At 36.2% G+C, this 25,337-nt stretch overlaps 2 protein-coding genes and 1 long non-coding RNA gene across 4 annotated transcripts in view; 1 reads left to right on the top strand and 2 right to left on the bottom strand.

Annotated features, from left to right (window-relative positions):
* The window catches only part of LOC144252585 (uncharacterized), a 38,574-nt gene that overhangs the window by 5,642 nt on the left and 7,595 nt on the right, over positions 1–25,337 (top strand). The gene's annotated exons all lie outside the window — the stretch shown is intronic.
* On the bottom strand, positions 1,218–18,628 carry LOC144252596 (transport and Golgi organization protein 1 homolog). The gene is made up of 22 exons (XM_077794821.1): positions 18,575–18,628; positions 17,843–17,864; positions 16,831–16,919; positions 16,512–16,589; positions 16,315–16,425; positions 15,013–15,084; positions 14,730–14,834; positions 13,963–14,085; positions 13,759–13,864; positions 12,683–12,738; positions 12,504–12,594; positions 12,194–12,332; positions 7,882–7,983; positions 6,961–7,021; positions 6,810–6,845; positions 6,666–6,733; positions 6,446–6,546; positions 6,127–6,264; positions 5,072–5,148; positions 4,875–4,946; positions 3,333–3,483; positions 1,218–2,411 (listed from the first exon to the last, which is right to left on the bottom strand). The coding sequence occupies exons 1-22, from the start codon at positions 18,626–18,628 to the stop codon at positions 2,170–2,172; spliced, it is 2,094 nt and encodes a 697-aa protein (XP_077650947.1). The 3' UTR covers positions 1,218–2,169.
* Positions 18,772–25,337, bottom strand: part of LOC144252583 (transport and Golgi organization protein 1 homolog) — a 36,638-nt gene continuing 30,072 nt past the window's right edge. The window contains exons 8-9 of one of the 2 annotated variants that reach the window (XM_077794817.1): positions 20,087–20,218; positions 18,772–18,855 (exon numbers count right to left, since the gene is read on the bottom strand). In XM_077794817.1, the coding sequence (XP_077650943.1) occupies positions 18,805–18,855; positions 20,087–20,218 (183 nt within the window). In that variant the 3' untranslated portion in view covers positions 18,772–18,804. The remainder of the gene's footprint in view (positions 18,856–20,086; positions 20,219–25,337) is intronic. The other variant, XM_077794818.1, reaches the window with a different exon arrangement.

Genomic DNA, 25,337 nt, shown 5'->3' with positions numbered 1-25,337 from the left:
CTACGACAGGAGGATGGCGCTCAGCGATCACCCCCACCCCCGTTTTTGCGGCCCCTGCCCCTCCACACAGCAGAGGTCACCTCACTGCCCACCGAGGAGTCCCAGCTGCTCAGTGGGACATGATGCTTTCCCCAGGAGCCCACAGCAGGTTTCCAGCCAGGCATGTTCCACGCAGGCCAGTCCCCGTGGCCGTGGAAGTGGGTGGACGGCCTTGGGCATGCTGGAGGTTGTTCCTGGAGAGAACGGCAGTGGGGGGGTCCTGGAAAGGCCCCACCATCTCAGCCTCCATCTCACATGGGTTGTGGGCCGGGTGTCCCCGTGGTCCTGTTCCTGGTGTCTCTTGTACACCCACTGCTTTCTGGGAAGTAGGCTTGGTGCCAACAGGACAGTCCAGGAGTCACAGCAGTGGCCACCAGAGATGAAATATCCTCATGGCCAGGACAGTGGGACAGGATTGAGATGGGTGTTGACTCAGGCACCCAGGAGACACCAGCTCCTGGGGACAGGGGGAAGCCAGGGCACCACAGGCTCTCATGTTCCCTGGTGGGAGGTCCCTGCCAGAACGGGCAACCTGTCCCCAGAGGCACCACTGTAGGCAGCTGGTAGACTGCTCCCAGGGGTGCAGGTCAACAGCAGGAGTCCACTGGAGCCAGCTGAATCTTGCACTTCAGAGTGGATCTCATGGGACATCCATTGTCTCCAGACCTTTAGTTAAGCCATCTTTGTCCCCTCAAAAACACCCATCTGGGCAGGCAGGCATTGAACTTGGGAGTTGGCTCCACAGAGGGCCAGAGGATCCCAGGAAGCCCCCAGCCCCAGGCAGGGTCCCCCTCAGTACTCACCCAGCAAAAGGCAGCCTTGCTCCCATCAGGCCTGGTGATTGGGAGAGAAGTCAGCACCTGTCTTCACCTCCCCCAATTCCCCGGGCATTGGCTGTGTCAGGCAGCTTCTGTGCCGACCTCGCCCTCAGAATACACCTAAGCTGGGTTCGTGGTGGTCCCTCCTCGCCCCAAGCCCAGCACCCTCTGCCCCTCAGCTGGGAGTGGGGACACAGGCTCTGGCCCTCCAGGTGTTGGCCCTACCAGTTCTGCCCTACCCAGTCCCCCAGCACCCTCCCTCCTCTCTCCCTTCCCTGCACCCGCCTCACAGCAGTGTCCCTTCCTGGCCTTACCCTGCAGCCCCTCCTGCCAGGCCCCTCGGCCCTCCCCAGGTATTTGAGAATGTTGCTATTTACATCTTGCATGGGGTCAGTCTCCCCCCAAGATGGGCAGTGGCTCCCAGGTGTAAGGATGGCTCAGAGAGCTCTCTAGACTGTGGCAGGAGGCAGCAGGAGAGCAGAGGCGTGCTACCACTTCCCAAGCTGCAGGGCAGCAGTGGGCAGCCCACAGGCCCTAGCCGCTGGTCCCCAAGCTCCAGCAGGCAGGGACACAGGGGTCTTGGAAAGCTGGGCTGAGTGGAGAACCCCAAGCAGGCCTGACCCTGCTGCTTCTGAGGCCTAGGGGTGGATTCTGAGAGTGAGTTGACATGCTTCCCCAATGGCACAAAGTCTCATGACGATCCAATGAATCAACAGACACTTGGGAAATATTAATAAACATTTTTTATGAACTATTACAACAAAGAACTTCAGCAAGAAGGAAAATGAAGTTTATGATCTTTGAGTAAACATTTTTAGCGTAACAGTCTCTGCGACCAGATATTGAAAGAGAAAAAAAATCAAGCTTATAAAACACCATTTCTCTGTTATCAACTGGAATACACTAAAAATAGGATAATGGAAATACATGTTCTTAAAGCATTTCCACAGGAAATGTCCATAATTATGACATTCTAAATCATTTAGCAATTATATATGCTACATTAACTAAAACAAAGGTATTCCTTATTGCACATTTTAAAATTGGAAGGATACTCTAGCTTAAGTGGGGGATATTTAGGGGGAAAATATTTTGGCTCAAAATGTATACTGCACCAAGGCAGCTTCATTCTAAAAACATAAACCATTTAAAATAAACTTTTATATTTTGAAGCCAATAATCCTTTAACTTGATGAATAGTTTATAGTCCATTTTCTGACTAAGTGTCAGAGGTTAACTTTATGGGCCCTGTTTTAAGGCCTGTGAACAGCCCTCACTAATCTGAGAATTAGGTGTATATGGAGGTTCATCTTTAAAGCCTGAAGGCATCTTTTGCAGCAGGTGGTGGCCCATAGTCTTGGGGACCATGAGTTGGAAGTGGTAATGGGGCACCAGGAATGAAGTACTCTCTTGGGCCAAATGAGCCTAAAGGTCTAAATGGTGCTGGTGCGGGTCCTGGAAAAAAATCACGAGGGTCAAAAGGCAAATCCCATTTTCCAGGTGGAACACATGGTGCATATTCTCTGAAGCCTATTGGTGGACGCATACCAGGACCTGGAAAATAAAAAGGAAGTCTGGTGAACATCCTGACTTGCCAGATGAGGCAAACTGAGATGGAACAAGTTTAGTTATAGCCTTTGACCAACCAGCCATGAAGCAACATATTAAGGATTTAAACATGGCTCTACCTAGCTCCAGGCTTGTCTTTTTTCTTTCCCTACTATATAATTGCAGAATTATTTCTATCTCACAAGAGCTCCATTTATATTTGGAAGTACTATATTACCATGACAAGATGATAGATTATGAAATAAGAACTTTACTACATCAAAGAAATTTTGATAAAAGGAAATTCCACTATTTATTACTGTATCCATTAAAAATTCATGAAGTATTTCAGCATGGACTTTACACATGCCATCAGAATCAAGGTGCATGCCCTCCTGGAAAAGGCCTTCCACAGCCACCTAATTAAATCAGCAATATTTATTAGGTCACTGTTAAATCCTCCTCTTTAACACTTCCCTCTGACTTTTCTCAAGATAAGGAGGGTTTGACTTTTCTATATTCTATAACCTACTGCTTATGCTTCCATTATGGGCGATTACAAACTTTATGTTATAGGATTTTCATATCTGTGACAAAATTTTAAGTTATGGCATGTGTCTCATCCACCTTTCCATCTATTGTAGTGCATATCAACAGAGTTTCAACAAACATCTGCAGAAGTAATATTTCTGGCTTTTCTGTATATAGACCCTTATCCTTGTCTATGAGAGATAGCTATTGCCTATCTCAGTATAAGATTATGTACTGTCCCATATGTTCCAGAAAACTGGAGGAAAAGTTAAAATGTACTCAGCTTTATCCTTTAATTGTAAAGACCTGAGATAGCAACCAACTGTTTTAGCAAGCAATAGAAATGAAAGATGAATGTGATTTATAAGTCAATCACTACTGTTCAGATCATCATACCAAATGGTGGAGGAATTGGCCGAGGCCCAAAAGGCCCACCGAGCTGAAGTGGTGGTCCATACCGAATGGGAGGTGGTGGAGGCCGTCCCATCGGGGGTCCCATGAAGGGTACCCCTGAGAAAGGAGGGGGCCCTTTCATAGCCATATGAACCTGCAATTTAAGATTTGAAAGCAGTTAAAAGTTTTAAAATTCCTATGTATTAAGACAAAGTATCATCACCGATAAAAGCTAAAACCCAAAACAGGCACCTGTCCAGAGAACACCATCAGTGCAACAAAACTACCCACCCCTCCTGTGTATTCCCACCGACAGCTTACAGAAGTTGGAAGGATGCCACAAGAGGGAGCAGTTTGTTACTGATTATATCTGCACAGGAAAGGGAAAGGCAAGAGGACTGGCAGAGGTTATTAACAGAGGTGATTTCTGACAAGTATGTCATGCTGTATTCACTACAATCTATTTCAAAGGGAGTCCCCCCTCCCCATCACTTCCCTTTCATCACAATAGCTCATTACTTCCATATTAAGAATGAACAGAATAAAATGAAAAATCCATTCTCTACCCATGTAATAATAGCTACTATTCAGAGTATCTTCAGTCAGTCTTTCATATATTATTCAACCTCTGAGATCTTTAAGTAGACTGTCTTATTTTAAATAAGAGGGAACAAAAGCAAATGGAATATCATAATTTGTTGAAGGCCACACTGCATATTAAAGGAACTCAATCCCAGGTTTGCCTCCAAGCCATGCTTTTCCCACCTCTACTCCTCTCTAACAATGGGTCTTTGCTCTCTTTTAAATCTTCTACTACAAAGGGGTTTGGGGTCTTATCTAAGGTGCCCTTAGATTTCTCTAGAGATGTATATTCCTGGAATATATATACACTGGAACTTGAGAAGTATTTTCCATCACAGTGCTATATACTGTACACCATTTGAGATATTGATTTATCATTTCCTATGAGTAGTGGGTTTGAAACTAAACAATTAAAAATTTATTTTATTATAGAACTGCAGAAGACCTACCGGATATAATAGCAACACAGTTACAAGAGAATACACTTATGTGAACAAATGAGACCATTTCTTGGGACTGGCTCAAGAGGTCATTTCAGATGATCATTGTTTCACTGAAACAGTATTTCACTTTCAGAAAATCTGATACCAATCTAATTCAAATCACTCAAAATAGGGTTTGCACAAATGAAGGAATTCTTAAATAACATTCTTCCAAACAAAAATAAAAATGATGAATTATATAATTTATAATGAATTTACTTTGCCTTTACTTTTACTTTATATGGTGTTTTGTGTTGAACATTCAACACAAAACACCATATAAAGTTAGAGTGATAACTTTTCACATTCTATAGTTCATTATAGTTGTACACACTTAAGCAACATTCCCAAGTTAATGAGAAAAGTAAGCTCAATATTGCATGCAGTTTAAAGCAAACAAGATCAGTGTCATGCTCTGAATATCCTTCCCAGAAATGCACAGAATAAAACCCAATTCAGTTCTCAACCTCTAAGTACTTACTCCAACTGGATGCTCAGTCAAAGAAGTAATTGTGGAGACTGAGGGGGTCTCAGGTTCTTGGGGAACAGTTTGCTTTTTAAGAAACAAAAGGGATAGTACAAATAGAACACAAAGAAGGATAAAGCAAAGAGCAAGTACTGTAGGAAAGCTACATGTTCCTGCATGACCACATGATTCACAGTAACTACAGAACTTACCTCACCCTCATTCATCACCTTAGCTGGAGAAGAACTTCTGGAACTGCTATTCATGTGAGCTGGACAACATCCTGGGTCTGTTAGAGATCAAAGAATGGATTCAGACTTAATTCTAACATGAAAAGAATAAAAATCATCCATCCACAATTACAGATTCTTTGAAGTTACTTGGTCCCTTTACCAGAGGCAACGGGTTTCCCAGATGCCTCAGAAGACCAGTACGAGGTAAAGGTCCATCCATTGACCCTTGGGAAAGAAAGACCAGAGCCCTTGTATGTATTTTTCAGAAGAAATAAATCACTGGTGGACAGGTCAGGTCAGGATTCAACAATAACTAGAAAGCAACATGAAAAATGGGTTTCCCAGGGGTTGGGGTCATAGCTCAGTTGTAGAGTGTTTGCCTAGCATGTGTGAGGCACTGGGTTTGATTCTCAGCACACATTTAAAAAATAAATAAAGATATCATGTCCATCTACAATTAAAAATATTTTTTTAAAAAAAATGGGTTGCCCAATATGTAAATCACAATTTATGAAGAGACTTAAGTAAAATAAAGAACTGCCTTGGGTTGATAGAACAGCAGATTAATAAGTACTGGTCCTAAACTTTAAGCTATAGACTTGAAGTATGTGTAGGCTGGCTTTTCTTTAGTCTGTATAACCTGACTGCCAATCTTACCAAGACTACAGTCCTATTTAGAATTGGAAATAAGACTCAGTATTTCATGTTGGAAATATGTATGCTACATAAAGTTTAAGGCTACTTTTATAATATTTGGGAAAGGAACACCATAGAGATTTAATTTAAAGATAAAGGTTTACACTTCACAGTGTAAAATTTAAAAGAAAAAAACAATACAGGGACCTCCAGGAAAAAAAAAAATGTTTTCTATTCTAGAACAGATTTTACAGAAAACATTCACTAAGATAAAGTAAGAAATTATCTTCTATATATTGTACAGGCCCAAATTCTATGTTTTCATTAGAATATTCAAAAGGGAAAAAAAAACCAAAACCTTGAAGTAGTTTACTATAAAGCAACATGTGAATGCTCACCAAATCCGTTTCTAGGCATAGCTTTTTGATTAAGAGTAGCAGAAGGAGGTCTCTCAGCTGGCTCTGCTGTCAGTGGAGGGGAACATTCTCCACCACTCACGGGGGATGGACCAAAAGAGCCATTATGGCTCAGTGGACCTAAAGACAACAATGCCATGTTACTACTTTAAGGCAGCCTTCTGGCTGACACCAACCCTCACCTCCCGCTTTAGCAAATCATTCAGATTATTTCATAACCATTACACACAGAAGTAAAAAGTAATTTACATACATTCTGCACCAAGAAATAAAATAGCTCCTTTTACAAAGTGCCCCCTACCTCTCCGAGGAGGATTTTGTAAATTTGGTCTTCCCGGCATAGGTTTTACAATCACGGGTTCATCTTGCCACACTGCCATCTTTTGGGTCATTTCCAATAGACTTGAATATTGAGAAAGAATGGGCTGAATTATGAAACTGCAATCTATTCCTTCATAGATAATATCTAGCATAACCTTAAAACACTATAAAACATATAGTAAGATATCAAAATCACATACTTCTGTCTCAAATTAGCAGCTTCCCTTTTCTCTTCAGCTACAGCTCTTTCTGCAGAACGAGCTTTGAGCTATTAAAGAGAAAATATTCAAATTCAGTTGCGGTAGGCTATGCACAAAATAAAGAAAAGGGGGAAAAAATCTTACCCAATTATCATGAGCTTTCTTCTCATGCATAGCAATCTGAAAAAGACAACATATTAAAAAATATGTTTTTAGGGACTCATTATAATAGCCTATAATTGTCTGTATTAGATATCAAAGAATTCTGCAACTACAGGACTGTATTAATTACTACCTGGTTTTTAAATGAGCGCTCCGCTTTCTGTAATTCTTCTTCCATCTCTTCAATTCTCCGCCTAAGAATTACAACAATTGAATAACATTTGAAACATTCTGACCATTTTCCCTTTATTCCATCAGCTATACTTTTAAAGACTTTATCATACATAAGAAAAACATTTCTATAGTTATATGAATCCAGTGTGATCAAAACTAATACTACAGGCAAGGTGCAATGCCACATGCCAGTAATCCCAATGATTGGGAAGCTTAGGCAGGAGGATCATAAGTTCGAGGTCAGTCTCAGCAATTAAGTGGGAACCTATGCAACTGAGACCCTGTCTCAAAGTTAAAAAAAAGGTCTAAGGATGTAGCTTAGTAGTAAAGCATCAAAAATAAATAAATAAATAAATAGATAGATAAAATAAGAACCTAATACTAATAACTTCTTTATCATTTAATTGCTAGAGATTCTGAATGATAACTTACAATTTCCTTAAGTGTTCATCAGTGTGTTCTCAAGTAATTCTGTTAGAAATATCTTCCTCCTTAAAACTTTTTTTCTTTTTTTCAAATTATATCCATAGAAGATTTCCAAGGTCTATCAAATGCCACACTTTTGTGGGTCTTGATAAATCACACAGCAAACTGATTTCTTAAAGAATTACTACAACATACAAACCCCCCAGAACTGTTTGCATTGACCAAGTTCCCTATGGTCTTGCCCATTAGGTATAAGTAAATTTTTGTTAACATTTTTCATTTGTTAAGTTGAAATTTATTTTTTTCTCCTGTGTGAATTGAATTTATTCATATCCTCTCGTTATTTATACTTACATGATATTTTCTTCTATCTACATAATGTAAAAAAAGATTAAAAAGAAAGCTAACACTAGTTCATTAGACATTGACACCCTCCTTTAGAAACTGAACTCACTTGTAATTTTTAACTTCCTGTACAGAGGAAACCACCTTTTCATCTGCAGCTGACAGCCGCTGCTCTTTTTCTAGTCTCTCATATTCTTCTTGGCTTAGTTTCCTAAAATAAAGCCAGTTATCAAATCAAAAGTTTCTCTTTGTGAATATCACTTCCCACAATTCTATAAAATGCTTAGGCACATAAAATAGAAATTCAAACCTGCAATTTCGTAAATCAAACTCTGGCAAATCACTTACATTTTCTAACTTCTCCTCTTAATTCTCTACTTACCAGTAAATAAAATAAATGTGAAAACAACATGTGCCCCAAGGGCAAGTCTCCTGTGTGTAAGATAATAAAAACTCACTTTACTTCAATTTGGAAGATCAGGACTGATCAACCTAACATAAAATCTTCTAGAATATGTCTTTTAGCTATGCAATTAACCACAGAACATTTTTAACACTTTAGATATCTATTTCAAAAGAATTGTAATTAAGCAAAAAGACCAATCTGAGTTTTGATAATGTCTGTCAACCAGAAAAAGAAGCCAAACTGACCCACAATCAGAGTATTATCTACTGACAAGTTTTAACTCTGATCATGAAACTCAAGATGTTCATCTACTGAGACAAAGGTAGACACATTTAATGATTTAAAAAATACTATTTTCTGCTATCCTTGTACTACCCTCTTTAGCCATAGTTCCAATTCAAAAGATAATTAACTTGAAACTTAATTTTCCATAAATCAGAAGAACTATAGTAAAAAAGGATTATTGATACCAAATAGAAAAAGGGGATTATATATTCTTATATAGCTTCTCATTTAATTCTTCAGCAAGTATTTTATGAGTGGCTATAATATACTAGTTACCTTGTAAGATGCTAAAGAATAAAAGAGTTCACTGTTTCAGGTATAAATGATGCCTAAAGGAATATAATAATTTTCCCCACTGGCTTAAGAAGGAATATGGAGAAAACTAAATCTTGAAGGACAGAGAGAATTTTGTTTCCAATTATCAAAGAGTTAGTCTGAGGAGCACTAAGAACAATCAAAACATCTTTATAAGAATATAAAATTGTGTTTGAAGGGATCCAAGCTAAAAAGGCAGTGGAGATATATGGATGTGGCCAAGATCCATTAGAAAAAGGAATCTCAGAATTACAAGTAAGGCTGGCACTTTAAGGTACTTCTCTCCTAGGTTTACCCACATATTGAAGATAACACAAAGATATAATGAGTCTGAACTAAGCCTTCATCCAATTCTTGGGCTTAGAGGAAAAAACAAGTGTTTGGGGCTACAAATAAAGGGACCCTTAATAAAAGCCCTAGCCTTTGAGTTTAGATTAGAAAATACTGCACACTTAAGTGATGAACAGGCAAAAAATCCAAAAGGAATAATACTGAAACATTGAAAAGACAAGTCATTTTTGAATTATCTTAATTGCTGACTAAGTTTAAAGTGACAATCTTACTCAAGTAACCTCAACACTTTTCTATAAGAAGATAACTTCATCTTAGTCCTCAAATTTCATCTATAATTATCACAACAATGTTAGCCAATCAAAACTGACCAGGCACTCCATAAGACAAAATTCTGTGAGAAAAAATACCACAGAAAAGGAAACCACCTAATGGGGTTATCTGCACATGTTTTAAAATCACTGTGCTTTATACAGTCAAAAAAGTAAAGTCAAGATTATGAATTTCAGGGCTGGGAATATAGCTTAGTAGGTAGAGTGCTGCCTTGCATGCACAAGGCTCTGAGTTCAAACCCCACCACCACAAAAGAGGAAAAAAAAAGATTATGAATTTTATCAAAGGATTAGAAACTATAAAACCAAGAAAAGGTTGGGTGTGGTGACCTACCTACAGTAGAAGATACTCAAGAGGCAGAGGCAGAATGATGAGATTAAAGATAGCTTGGAAAGCAGTAAGACACTAGTCCCTTATGAGAAAGAGCAAGGAGTCTGTGGAGGTAGCTCAATAGTAGAGCACATGGCTCAATGTGCTGGGTTTGAGCTGTAGTACTGAAATAGGACTGGGGTTGTGGCTCAGTGGTGAAGCATGTGCCCCACATGTGTGGGGCACTGGGATCAGTCCTCAACACCACATAAAATACATAAAATATTGTGTTGGGCTGGGGATGTGGCTCAAGCGGTAGCGCGCTCGCCTGGCATGCGTGCGGACCCGGGTTAAATCCTCAGTACCACATACAAACAAAGATGTTGTGTCCGCCAAAAACTAAAAAATAAATATTAAAATTCTCTCTTTCTCTCTTAAAAAAATCCTATAAAAATAAAATAAAATATTATGTCCCTCTACAACTAAAATAATATTTTAAACCCTGAACTTTTTAAAATCCTAAACTCAATGAATGATTTTAGCAGCAGATTTGGGAAGTAAAATAAATCCTAGCGCTTTTAAGATAGGTCAGAAGAAAATATCCAGAAGAAGTAAATCCAGAATGTAGGAGGCAGGGGAAATCAAATTCTAATATGCATTATTATAATCAGAAGAGAGAATGAGGTAAAATCAGCATTTAGAAAAAGACTCGAAAATTCAAGAAATGTTTAATGGTCCCAAGCAACATAACTGCAAGAGGAAAAGTGGGTGGGGTGGGGAAAACTACACCTAGGCACTTCCCAATACAACTGTTAAAAAAAAACAGAGAAATGACTACAGGAACTAGGGGAGGGATAAGACCAAACAACAATGATAATGGATTCCTTAAAGAAAAAATTTAAAACAGATGGTAATTAATTGGATATTTTTAAATTGCTAAAACTAAGTAACAGTCAAAATTCAGTAGCCAAAAGAAAGATCCTTTAAAAATGGAAACTGGTTTTAACTCTAATCATGAAGTTCATGTCAACCTAATACAGATTATAAAGGTAGCGATATTTAGTGGATAAAATACTATTCTCTATTTATCCTTGTACTACTTTGATACAATAATCAAATCTATCATTAAAGGACAATGTTCAAATAGAATGAAAATAATTTCAAATAAGAAACCAACAGTGTAGAATGCAGAACTACAGAAACTTTAAATATGTGTATAAATTGAATGAATGTCTTGTGGAGTTCACAGTATATGAAGTACTAACATACAATGCCACAACAGTTATCAGATTCAGGAGCTACTTAAAGCCCATAAAAAAAATAATAAACCTATTAATCTATGTCAGGTTTTTATTAAATCCAGAATATATACCATGGCCTTTAAATTATGAGAAGATGAATAAAATTATAATTATAATTATATAATTATAATTCCATTATAATTTAGGATTACATCAAGCTTATACAGGGGATGAGGAAAATAATTAAAAATATTTAAACTATTAAAAAGATACAAGGAAGAAAAAAAAGAACAGGTCATCAAATAGAAAGCAAATTCTTCATAAACCACAGGCACATATTGACATGGACAGACTTATATTTTAGAAAGTCCACTCAAGTGGCTATAGAGAAAATTAATAAGAATATATTATATAAAAGAATATATATATATATATATATATATATATATATAATACATTATATATATATTACATATTATATATATTATATAAAAGAATATATATATAAATGCTAAAGAGTAAAATCAGGTGCAAATAAATAAAATCTGACACAAAAAACCTATTTTTAGAGAATTCAAGTATTTTTGTGGATTAAAAACTTCAAATGAACTTTCAAAAAATAACTAGCTCCACACTGAGAAGATTAATATATAAATATATACTACAAACAAGTACTTCTGTAATCATAACTCCTAAGGTCCTTGCCACAGTTCAATTTTTAGTGTGAACATCTGAGATATTCAAGTCCAAAACTTGTACCATCAATAAGTAAATATTATTCCTTTTTGAAGTTTTTATTCTACTAAAACATGTCATTCCAAATCACTCAGTATTTTTAAAGGTCCAGAGTTAGAGATACAAGTTCAAAACATTAGAATTACATAACTGATCACAATGAAAGGTAATTAAAATAAATAGTGGGATCATAGAAAGGGTCTAGATCTTTGAGAGGTATTTCCACATCAGTGACTGTTAATACCAGTTTACCACTTCCTGCCTTCATATGAATTTGACAATTGATTACGATGTCCTCACAGCCTTAGTTTATGGTTCCAACTACCTCAGGACTCTTAAGACTGACGATGGAAAGAAAAATGCAACTTATAGGAAACAAAACACAAAGGAAAAAAGACAAATCTCTACTTATTACAACTAGAAGAAATTGTAAATAATCTTAAGAAAAGATAAAATTATCTGTTAGTTCACACAGTGATAACAATAACAAACAATGAAAATCTTACTTTTGTAATGCCACCTCATTTTGCTGGTAGAGTTCATTTAAAATCTCCACTTTCTGCCTAAGAGTTTTGCATTCCTCTTCCAGTCCAACTTTAGAAGACCGTAGTGAATTGCAGTCACTTTCTAATTTCTTTATTTGGTCTGTAAAGGATAAAACAGCTTATCTCTATATGTGTACAAGGACTTAAGAACTTGTTTGAGGGAGTAGTGCCAAGAAAAGTAAGAAGCATGAAAGCAAGAAGCCATTCTTTATCTTTCTAATAAAATTTTAAGTCTTTCCAAGATGGTAATTTCTTCTCAAGAAGAACCCACCTTCTAGATTACATTTTGTGGACTTCGAGGCTCTTAGCTCAAGTTGTAAAAGTTTTAGATCCTCTTCAACTACTGATATTGTAGTTTGTGTCTAAAAATTGCAGAAAAGAGAGGTATTCTTAAAAGTGAGGCACAGGAAGAATTCACAGGCACTATGGGACTCTTACAAAGAACTATACCCGAGAGACATCCATCATCTGCTTAATTTGATCTTTGATCTTCTCGTTCCGATCACCTAAAAAACAAAAGACTTTAGCTTTTTCTTTCCTTACTTTTAACTCTATATTCTCCTAACTTCCCCAAACTAAAGAATGATCGTGTTCAAACACCGGAAGAAAAAAAAATCAATTAAATAATTAAACTGATTAGACTAATGACTTTTAAGAGAATTGCAAGCTTAGATTTTAAAAAAAAGAGAGGTGAATTTCAGGTTGGGGTTGTGGCTCAGTGGTAGAGTGCTCACCTAGCATGTGTGAGGCACTGAGTTTGATCTTCAGCATAAAAATAAATAGAAGTACTATGTCTGTCTTAAAAACAAAAAAAAGGTGAATTTCTAGTTTGCACAACTAAAATGTTATCTCTGCTATTCTTGTAAGATAAAAGCTTTTCTTCTCTCTCAGATCTATCTTCACCTGGGCAAGTAAGTAAGTGTCTTGTTTAGAAAGATTCAATCCTACATTTTCTCCCTGAATCTACTACCAGGTGTGGTTTGAAATACTTGCTATGTAAGCAATATCCAACTTGGGAGAAAACATTTGGAAATATTTTCCTCATCAGTAAACACTGTTACACTCCCTCTCTAGCTTACTGATAGTCTCTAGCCTCTGTTCTCACAGCCTTAGTTTATGGTTCCAACTGCCTCCGGACTCTTAAGACTGACTGTGGACCTTAAAACCACAGAGCCATAGAGATGATGAGTATCAAAATCAAGTATCATCTGCATAAGTTAAGAAATAAATTTCTCTTACTGTACAATGTTCAATACTTAGAGGTATAGGATGTGACTATTGTAGCTGCAGTGTACTTACTAGTTTTCAATGGGATAGAAAAAGTCAGTGTTCTTCACATGCCTATTGGTACATTATACCCCAGCAACCCACCTCTGCCAATGCAACAAACATATCTATAGATCCAGTGATGTGTCTACAACCCTGAAGCTTAAGAAGAAATTCAGCCAGCTGAAAAGTGGCATCTGTATACTTAATTAAAGACAGGAAAGCAAAAAAGGATTCAACTTCCCAGAGACTGATCTCACCTGCTACCTCTCCATTGGTTAATTCATCTGACTCATCTGTACTTTGATCCTCAGATTCAGATTCACATTGTAACCGATTCAACTGTGTGATGTAATTAGTCAAAGCCTAGAAAAGAAGCAAAAGGTTGGAAGACTCTCGATTTTAATTCAGAAGATTTCAGGAGAATTCATGAGATGAAACATGTATTTGGAGTATAAACTTACTTTATTAGTATCATCTTTGTAACTAAGAGCTACTTGTAAATCTTTCTGGGACTTCTCAAATGATTTGATTTGTTCACTGAGCTCAGCATGTGATGTACTCCAGTCTTTGACTTCCTGCTGCAACTGAAAAGTCAAAACACATGAATTCATATGGGTTAGGTAGGGGTTTCTGCACTGGATACATTAGGACTACAAGACTTAGACAAAGAAATAGAGAGCCATACTCCTCGGTGGACTCCGTCAATCGAGGGGTTTGAGACCTTGGTTAAGGAAGAGGGCAGAGTGGCCCCAACTCTCACAGCTGCAGTAAGAACATCAGAGCTATCAGGAAGTTGACCCTGTTTTATTGCATTCCCCAGAAAATTGCTGTCAATTCAAATAATTTACCTCCAGCAGGAATGGCTGGGCACATATGACTGTCTCCTAAATTTAGATTCCTTATCATGTAATCTTCCCTTGGCCGGTGAATCAGTAACTACTCAAAACAGGATCATAAAATACTTAATTTTCTGGTTTAAAAAGTTTCTTTGAGGCTATGTAAGTTAATAACTGATTGATATTTGATAAGAAAAGCAATAATCCAAAAATCCAAAACAGATGGAGAACATATATATGCACTCAATTTGGGGAGCATTGTTTAAACTTTGCATATCTAGAAAAGGTCCTACATGAATATTCCTTACCTCAGAAACAGATCCAAGAAAGATACAAGATAATGATATTCACTTCTCTAGTTTACATTATGTATGACATCAAATTTTCTTTACCTGCTCTTTCTCCTTCTTAAGCATGGTATTTTCTTTCTGAAGCTTCCTGCATTCCAACTTCACCTTCGCTTCATGAAGCTTAGTTTCAGTAAGGATAATTTGAAGCTAATGCAAAACACTACAGTTAGTGAATTAATTCCAAAGAAAAAACAAAGTTATACTTTCCCAAACCAGACATCATATAGTTCTCATTTTTTGCACATTTTAGCACACCTCAAATTTTTGGTCCGCAACAAATTAAGATGTAGTATTAATATCCGATAGCAAGAGTTGGCAGCTTTACCTCTGAAAGTTCAGAATTATTCACTGAAATGACATCTTTAAGCTTCTCTATAGATTTCTTATTTTCCATTATCTGCCAGGGGAAAACAGAACACAAAATATGCATTAGGATTTCAGTAGAAATACTGATATATATATATATATATATATGTGTGTGTGTGTGTGTACACACATATATATACTAAAAAAGATAAACACAACAAAATTTTTGTCAAGCCATCCCATTACATTTCAGGTAAATGCAGGGGGATCCAGATTTGGACTAAGCAAAAAATCAAGAACTGAAAGAGATGAGGGAAAATGAAGTCATAAATATTTCATGGCATCCACAACCTTACTGTTTGTGAGATAACCAGAAAAAAAGGTCAAAGTATAGAAAATCATAATGCAATAAGTAAATAAAATGTTTTAAAGCATAGAAAATTAACTATAATTAATTACTGTTTCAAGTAAACCAGTTCAAATTAGTATTTTTTTTTCTAGTGATAGAGAAAAAAATTTCCCAAGATCATTTTTAAAATTTTCTTATCTGAAGTAAAAAATGATAAAATTTAAGGAAGAATAGACTAATCTCACATACAGAAGAATTCCAAAAAATTTATAAAGATACTTGCTCCTTAAGGAAGTGGACATAACTCTGCAATCTTTGTTTGCAATGCCTGGGATTGAATCCTGGGCCTCATGCATGCTAGGCAAGTGCTCTACCATGAGCTGCATCCTGGGCTTGTAACTCTTCATACTTTAACTGTGGGCTGTGCATGGTAACTTCCAAAGAATACAACATGACAAGGATTGGAAAGAATTTTTACAGTGGAGAAATCTGATAAATACTACCTCAGCTGGGTGATCAAGCTTACTTGGGGGTAGGATATTTCAGAACACACTCTCTACTATCTTTTGCAACTTTTATGTGATTACAGAAACTTATAGAAATTGAAAATGAAGTATGTAAGTAAACTTTTTTTAAGTACAGAAAATTGATTAATTCATTACTCTTTCAAGTAAAAAGTAAACAAATACTGTTCAACTGGACAATAGTTTTTTACTTGTTCTGCATGTTTCCAAGGGCAGAGCAAAGCAATATGAAAATTATCCAAGGTTGAGAATAAAAATATTTCCTAGGCCCATAAAAATAATTTGTTGTATCAGTACTTAAAAGTTCCACAAAATGGGCAGAAGTGGGTTCGACTTCCTTGACTCCTAATCTTACTTTAGTTAACAGCTGGACTAAGTTCAACTTAACCAATTTAACAAAATATTTCAAAAGCCAAATTGCAGTAACACTTAGCAGCGAAACTCGTACCAAGTCCTGATTCTTAGCCTTCTGTTCTCTCTCAGATGCTAACGTAACAAGAAGACTTTTAGCTTTCTCATCCAGAAGTTCTTTATCTTTTTCAAGAAGCTTCACTTTATCCTGGAAAAAAAGGTGTCAATATTACTCACTCATTACATTTACTTTTGAGTTTAGAATGTAATTCCCCCCAAAGAAGGGATTTTTACCTTATATTTAGTTGCTTCATCAGAAAGAATCATATTTTTTTTCATGGTCTCTTGGACCTGTTTCTTTGATTCCTTCATCTATGTAAATAAAGCATTCAGAATTAAGATACACAAATTATAGTGCTACTATACAAGTTACTTCCAGACAAGTGACCCTTTCCAGAAGAAAGCAGTACTTAATACATATGACTGTTTAGAATTTGGATGATTTGTAGGAAATAATGAAACAAAAATTTTAAAATACGATTTTAAAATTAAAACAGGTAGAAATGATTCATGCTAGAACCAAGGGAGAAAGAAACAAAAAAAAATATTATACCTTCTGTTCATAATTTGACAATTTCTGCATTAGTTCTTCATTTTCTTTCATGAAATTGTTCATCTTTTTGGAAATTTGCTGTTCAATGACTAAAAGGGGGAAATACACAAGATTATTACAATCACTAAATGAAATTCAATTACTCAATCTACTAAAAGCAAAGACATGTTATATGGTACTATGAGGAAATACTTCTTAGCATAACTATTATGCTTTTAAAAAGCAATCTATGCTTATTAGCAATAAGAGTATAAAAATTATTAAAATTTAAGAAAAATATAAGAACAATGATATTTTGCTGGGTGCAGTGGTACACACCTGTAATCCCAGTGGCTCAGGAGGCTGAGCTAGAAGGATCCCAAGTTCAAAGCCAGCCTCAGCAAGAGCGAGACACTAAGCAACTAAGTGAGACTTGGTCTCTAAATATAGGGGGTTGGGGATGTGGCTCAGTAGAGTGCCCCAGAGTTCAATCACAGGTACCCCTCCCATCCAAAATGATATTTCAATTTAAGCTTATTTCACAGATGGGAAATACAGTAAAGTGTTGTAGCTTGATATTCCTCCCTTCTCAAAACACTTTCTTTTCAGAAAATGGAATCATTTCATTCTTTGCAAAGAAAAACAGAAATGAAAACATACTGATTCACATTACCATTCTTTAAATTATCTACTCAATTACTTAATGCATGATTAAATAATTAGCATAGAAATACTCTTCAAATGTAATACATCTGCATTACATCAATATTCAAAGTTAATCTGCCCCAAATTAAAACTTATCATCATCTCCCTATCCACAATTTGTTCCTCCTCTTTATCTCCTATCTCAGAGTTGGAACCATCATCATCTACTCTATTATCCATGCTAGCAACCTAGGAATAGTAAAATTTTCAGGAGGTAAAAAAGATAATAGACATTAAAAGTCACTGTATCTATTTCTAACATACATAAAACACACAACAAACACCAATACAAAGGGTTATTACAAGTTTAAGAAACCTAAAAATTTACCTTGATATTCTCTATATTTTACCTAGAAGAGAGAAAAAAGATTAAATTTGATGTCAAACATATGCTCAATAGAAACAGCATTCCTAAAACAACAGTCAGAATCATAACCAAGTGAGAATTTAATAACATTCTGGTTCAGGATAATAATTTATAGGATTAAAAATAAGTAAAGTTAACAAGTTAACAAGCCTTTTAAATTTAATTGGTAGTGAGATTTCATAAATAGCCTCTGACATAAAAACACTAAGATATGTACCTTATTTCACAGTAAAGATGTGTGTGTGTATATGTGTGTGTGTGTGTGTGTGTGTGTGTCTTCAAAATCATTTACTTGACAATTCTAAATAACCAGGATAAAGTCTAGAAACAATGACTATTCAAAAGGAATCTGAGGAAACAATATTAAAGGCATAATCTTTGTACTAAGATATGCCACTTTCACTCACCAGAAAACATCTTAGAACTCCAATTTAAATTTGGCTATTGGCTGAATTTAGAAACTAAGAGGCTACATCATCTTATTTCTGCAAACCACTAAATATATAGCAAGAAATCTGAAAGGGAAGACTGCTAGAAGAAAATGCACAAGCAACAAGAGAAATGACAATTAACATATTCTGGAAAGGACAAAAACAATCATTTCCAAAAGACAGCAATAAACTGCCTGATAATAAAACCTAAGCAGAATTTTTTTAAAACATCACTAAATTTCTTTGTAACTTAGCATATTACTTGTCCTTTCAAACTTATGTTATTAATGGTGATGGGATACTCAGATGTGTCCATGGATCATCCATGGGATCTTCGTAATAGGAAATTGCATTCAGAAAACTCCAACACAGAAATAAATGAACATTTCTTTAATGTCATAGCCTTGCTAACCTTTTACTCAAAATGACAACAGAGGAAAATGGGAAGTAGCATAAAAGCAGTCATCTAAGGTAGGGACTAAAGTTCCAAAGTCAAATGCTGAAACTGAGGAGCAACAAGTTAGGAACCAGATCCCACATAACCTAGTGAAAAGAGAAACAGGTACCGCAGTTCTTGAAATGAAAGAAACAAGAGAGAGAAATATAAAATGGTTTCATGTTTTTCCCTTCTCTTTATCCTTCTATTTCCTTTTTCCTTTTAGCTGAGACAAAGTTCAATGAGATTAGAAAATTCCTCACAGGAATCCAGGCAAACGATTCTTCTATTTAAGAAGGGAATACTTTTTAAGAGATTTTACTCTCAATTGTACAACGATATGTCTGAAATAATTAAGAAATCAGAAAAAGAACACTCAGATTTGAAAAGATTTGTATCCAATGCTTTTGGCCTCTTTAAATGTTAGGATTTTCATATGCAAAGTCCATTTACCTAAAATAATTTTCTTCCAATTATGTTAAATAACTATGAAACAGAATAACCTACAGTACAAACATAAGTATGTATAAGCCTATACACACACACACACACACTTATACATATATGTACACACATACACAGACATAGACTAATTCTGCTCAGGAAAAAAAAACTTAATGAACAAAACATTTAATGGATTTTTGGACAACACATAATCTATACTTCCAAATAAAAAGGTATTTTCTGAACATATGATCAAATCATAAAATCTGGGAAAATTTATATAAAAGACTGGAAAAATTATCTCATCTCCTTTTTCTCATTTTACTGTATTTCTTTGCAGCATTTCCCCCTGTTTATATGTGTTTATATTAACATACAGTTCATCAACATTTAAATCTTAGTTTCTGCTTTTTTCCCCACTTCACATTTAATTGTGAGCATTTTCTGTACCTCAAAGCTTTGAAATAAATAAATCTGCCTACTATTCCATTAATCAAACATACAATAACCCCTAAATAAATTATGTTGTGCTAAGTCTTCAATCTAATACACTGTTCCATTGAAAAACATTACCAAAATCTTCAAAGCATAGTTATTTCTTTAAGATAGACTACTAGACATATATGCTACATAAAAGGATATTTATCTAACCTATCCCATCTTTTATCCCACTTTTAAGACTTCTGATACATATGAAACTACTGGTTAGGATGGCTGTAAGAATTACCAGTTCTACCAACTGCACCCACACTAAATTATTTTATAAGGTTAGTTTGACTTAAACCACTAATTTGTGTTTTAGCAACTGAAAAAGAAAAAAAAGGGGGGGGCAGTGACTATATAAAATAATCCTTGTGCTTATGTGCTAAGGAATAAGTAAGTCAATTTACTCACAACAACAACAGTTCTCCAAAAGAAAATGAGAAAGGATACAATCCCAAAGAAAACAGTGAAAACTACAGGCTTCCATGGTAGTCCATAAAAATCAGGCCCAGGTTGAGTATCATCAGGCAATGTAGTAAACAGCTGAAACAGACAAATTAGAAAAAATGGGAAACCTTAAATTTATAACAAAACAGTCACAAAGAATCATGGCAATTCTAAACCAACCTCCTCATCAGAAAACCACCTCCTCGATATTTTCCAATAGCTTCTTCAAGAGAGAGGATACTGGCAGTCTCATATTTTTTGTTCTCTTGCAGTGTTTTCAAGTATAATGAATCTAAATACTTTTAAAAATATATTTATTTATGTATCTTTAGTTTTAGGGTGGACACATTGTTTTGTTTTTATATGGTGCTGAGGATCGAACCCAGTGCCTCATGTATGCTAGGCAAGCGCTCTACCACTGAACCACAACCCCAGCCCGAATCTAAATACTTTAAATTGAGCATACATTTCCAGTTTGTAACAGGCCCTATATCATCACATTGTCTAACACCTGGCTAGAATCCCTCTGGATCATTCTTTTCTCTGATAACCTGGTTTTTAGAATTTAAAAAATTCATTTAAGACAAAAACTTAACTATATGAAAGAACTAATTAATTTTATGGCAACAAATAAAAACAATGATGATATATGTATAAGATTTTAAATCTTACTTCCATTCCACTCTTATATAAACAGACAAGTGACATGTAATTTCAGACAACTCTTGAAAACTGGCTTAGATAAACTTCTCTGAATTTAACATCCTTCTATAAAATTCAAAGCCTAATTTTAAATGGTTGCTCAAAGGCAGTGTAGTAAACACCTGCCTACTCTTCCGTTTTCACCGCCCTCTACAGGTAATACCAGATAACTGTCATTTGGGCCCAATTCCCCAGCAGTCTCCCTAGGGAAAAAACCTGTAGTAACATTAGCTGTTTGGATTGTTGGCTGCATTTCGGAACATACCATGAGGTTGTCACCTCTATTCCGTCAAAAAAAAAAAAAAGTGCAAGTGGGGAAAACTCAAGTCCACTCTTACTGGCCTCGCTTAACAATACAGTCACGTCCTGCCTGCCTTGGGCCTGACACACTCCATTTCTCCATCGCAGCGACAGTCAGTGCACCCACTCTGCCAGAACTCAGCCACCCGCCGCCTGCCAGAGCTGGGGTCCCTCCCTGGGAATGGGACCATCACCTCCAGTAGCTTGGCTATGAGGGCTGCGTAGAGCATCAACAGGGGTCCCAGGAGCTCCGGGTCCCCCGGGGAAGCACAGTGGCAGGTACTGTGAGTCCATGGTGTAGGGACAGCTGAGCGGAAGTGATGCTTCCCTGCAGAACAGCACAGGACCCTGTCTTTCACTGTTTCCTACTTTGGGAGGACCCAGCACAGGGGGCGCGTACTGGGAGTGAACTTTGCCTTCCTCCACCGCAGGCGCTTTTTGCCCAAAGCATGTAAAACGCGTCATCAGAGGAAGCCACTGGGCGGACTGCAGTGAGCAGATGGAGGATGCTGAGGGGTGGGGCTGGGAGCGGAAAGAACCAACTGCGGAGCCCAGCGGGGGACAGCACAAGGAGAGCCAAGCGGAAGAGTCCAAATGAAAGGACTCCAGAAGGAAAGACGCTCACCTGTCCCCGGATTACTGCTGTACATAGGTGTAATCTTAATATAATCTTCTATTTGTTCCTTCTGTTCTTTGTTCTTTTTCTTTTCTTTCTTTCTGTCTTCTTTTGCAGAAATACCACTATCGGTATGTTTTAGTGATTTCTCTATTGGCTTATTATTCCTCTATTGGCTATAACTCTGTTTTCTAATCTTAGTGCTTCAGAGTTTAGAATATACATCTTTAATTTGTCACAATCTACCTTCAGATGATACTATATTACTTCACATATTCAATAAGAACGTTAAAATAATTACTACCCTTCTGAGATTTATACTGTTGTCATGTATTTTACTTTACATGTTTTCTAAGTCCCATACTACACTGATATTTGTCTTTAAACAGTCAATGACTTTTTAAAATGTTCAAATAAGAAAAATTATTTTAAACATTTATGCACACAGTAACCACTTTCTTTACTCCTTTATTCCATTATTTCCATCTGCTGTCTTTCAGCTTGTATGTCAGTACAAGTCTTCATTTTAGAAAGATATTTCACTGGGCACGATATTATCGGCCAACATTATTGCTCTTCAAATATATTAAAGGTATCACTCCACTATATTCTGTGTTTCATTCGGGGTACTTCTCTTGCTTTGTCTTCAAGTTCACTAACAATTTCATTGCAATGCTTATTCTGGCATTAATCTCATCCACTGTATTTATCATATATTTTCAACTCTAGAAGTCTGATTTTCTTAAAATATATCTTCTATATCTCTTTTTACCTTTTTAACACACGAAATATAATAGTCATAACTTTAAAAAAAATGCCATTACCTCATTCTAACATCTCCGCCAGTTCTCAGTTGGCTTTGATTGGATGATTCTTCTCCTCATCATTGTGGATTGTATTTTTCTTGCTTCTTTGCATGCCTGGTAAGCTTTGATTCGATGCCATACATTACGAATTACTTTTCTTAATATTTTGTATACAGTTAAATTACTGGAAACAATTTGAGTCTCTTGGGTCTGAATATTTGTTAGGTATGACATAAATTATAACAGTCAGTCCGAGGTAACACCCTGATGATTATTCTACCCAACTTCCTTAGATAGTTTTTTTTCAGGTGCTATTCTGGTCCCTGTGTTAGGACCTGTTCCTTCTAATCACTTAAGATTGTTTCTCTGACTTGCTAAGCAGTTTCATCACACTTATGTGCTGATCAATACCCTGCTGAACACTCAGGGAGCCTTTCACAAATTTCCAGAATTGTCTCTCAATGTAGCAACTTTCTTTTGTTACTCCACCCTGTGAATTCTAGTCACTTTGGTTTTCCTGGAATCTCAGCACCATCTCTCAATTCATGGTATCCTCTGGTTCTGCCTGACTTCCCCTTCTTTGTCATGGCTTGGGAATCTCTTAGCATAGTAAAAGCTGGGGCAACTAAAGAGCTCACAGCATTTGTTCCTTATGTTTCCAGAATCATTCTTGTTGCTTGATCTTCAATGTTACTGGATCTTCAAATTTTATCTGTTTGTGGGGTTTTTTTTCATATTTATTTAGTTGTTTCAGTTGGGAAGGTGAAGCCAGTACCTATATAAAGCTATCATAGCTAGATGTAAAAATCATTTGCTTTTCTTTTTATGGTGCTGGGGATTGAACACATGGCCTCATGTATGGTAGGCAAGTGCTCTACCACTGAGCTACATATCCCTTTTTCTCATTTGCTTATTTTTTAATAGCAGAATACATAATGAAATAAATTTTAAAAGTTAACTATAAAAGAGAGTAACATCAGGGTAGACAGAACTGGGACAAAAGCTAGAGTTCTTTCAAAATCAGGCAGGAGAATCACAAGTTCAAAGCTAGCCTCAGCAACTTAGCAAGTCCCTACGCAACTTAGTGAGAACTATCTCTAAATAAAAAATAAAGAGGCAAGGTATGTGGCTCAGTGGATAGGAGCCCTGGGTTCAATCACCAGTACCAGAAAACAGAAACAACTTATTTTTACAAATTAACTTTAGCTCTTCTAAATATTTAAATAAGTGTAAAATAAACAAAAAAAATCTTTAAAAAGTAACACCTAAATATTGAAAGCAAAAATGAAACAACCTGTGATATCATGTTGGTGACAAACCACAGAAATGAATTATTTCAAATATACCTTAGTGGGATATACCTTAAAGACAAGAGAATTTCATTTCATTTCAGTAATACATTCCTGAAAGTATTTTAAATAACATAAATATAGTCGTGTGTTGCTTAATGATGGGAATAAATTCTCAGAAACACATCTTAGGCAATTTCAGTGTGTAAACATCATTAGGTATACTTATACAAACCTAGAAAATATAGCCATTTCCACACGTAGAAAATATAGCCATTTCCACACATAGGTATTCATATATGGTATATCATCGCTTTGGGGATAAAAACCTATAAGATATTATACTGAATTATGTAGACAATTGTAACATTCGAAATGTTTATATATCTAAACATATCAAAACACAAAAAAGATATTAAAAATACTAGGTGACAAGAATTTTTTAGCTCCATTATTATGCACTAATGACCAAAATGTCATTAAGTGGCACAAGACTGTAAACAATTATATTGATGTCATTGAAAACTGGAACTCCAACATCAGAGAAAGAAAACACAAATCTAAGATAGATGAAGTGAAGTAAAATCTCTCTAGCATCCTGAATTTTCATGGGAATTATCTAAATGACATGATGAAAAATCCCCACATATTTCTGAGCTTTGTTCACTAAAAAGGCCTACAAATGACAGTCAATTTGAGCAATAAGCAATCCTAGTACTTGGAATGTAGCCTCTAAATATCATTTCCTATTGAAAGGAACCAAAGTTCTTTTAGAGAAATAGTTCCTTCAAGGTCTGGACAGGGAATGTTTAAGATGAACTTGGAACATCTCATAGTTCAAAAGCAAGGGAAATAGGTAACAATGACCACTAGGTGGTGGCAAAGGGTCCCAGGAGCCAAGATAAGGAGGCTTCTACAAGGCAAAAGGGGAAGAAATTGAGCATCAGGTAAGAACAATTACTATTCCTAACTGGATTAAACACACCAAATATTTTTAAATGTATGACATCATATTGACTCTTAAATAAAAATTAAAAAGATTTCAAAAGCCCCTTTGGGTATCATTTGATAATGCTAGAATAATACCTTACTATTCTGAAAAGTGTTTAAATGAAGAAAAGGAGTCAAATGTTTATCTCCTGCCTTAACTATACAAACCGAATATCTGTGTAAAGAATAATCAATCGTAGACAGGCGCCGTGGCACACACTTGTAATCCCAGTAGATGGGGAGGCTGAGGAGGGAAGATAGCAAGTTCAAAGTCAGCCTCAGCAAAAGCAAATTGCTAAGCAACTCAGTGAGACCCTGTATATAAATAAAATACAAAATAGGGCTGGGGATATGGCTCACTAGCCTAGTGCCCCTGAGTTTAATCCCCAGTACCAAAAAAAAAAGAAAGAATAATCAATCATAAATTTTTATTTGTATAGGCATCCCAGCCTTTAAATGAAGAAAGAAAAATCCCAGCAACTCAGACCATTGCTATTTTGCAACCTGTAATA

This window comes from Urocitellus parryii, unplaced genomic scaffold, assembly GCF_045843805.1.
Source record: "Urocitellus parryii isolate mUroPar1 unplaced genomic scaffold, mUroPar1.hap1 Scaffold_48, whole genome shotgun sequence".
NCBI classification, from domain to species: Eukaryota; Metazoa; Chordata; class Mammalia; order Rodentia; family Sciuridae; genus Urocitellus; species Urocitellus parryii.
The sequence above is the reverse complement of the archived record's forward strand: the minus strand, read 5'-3'. Positions and strand labels throughout refer to the sequence as shown.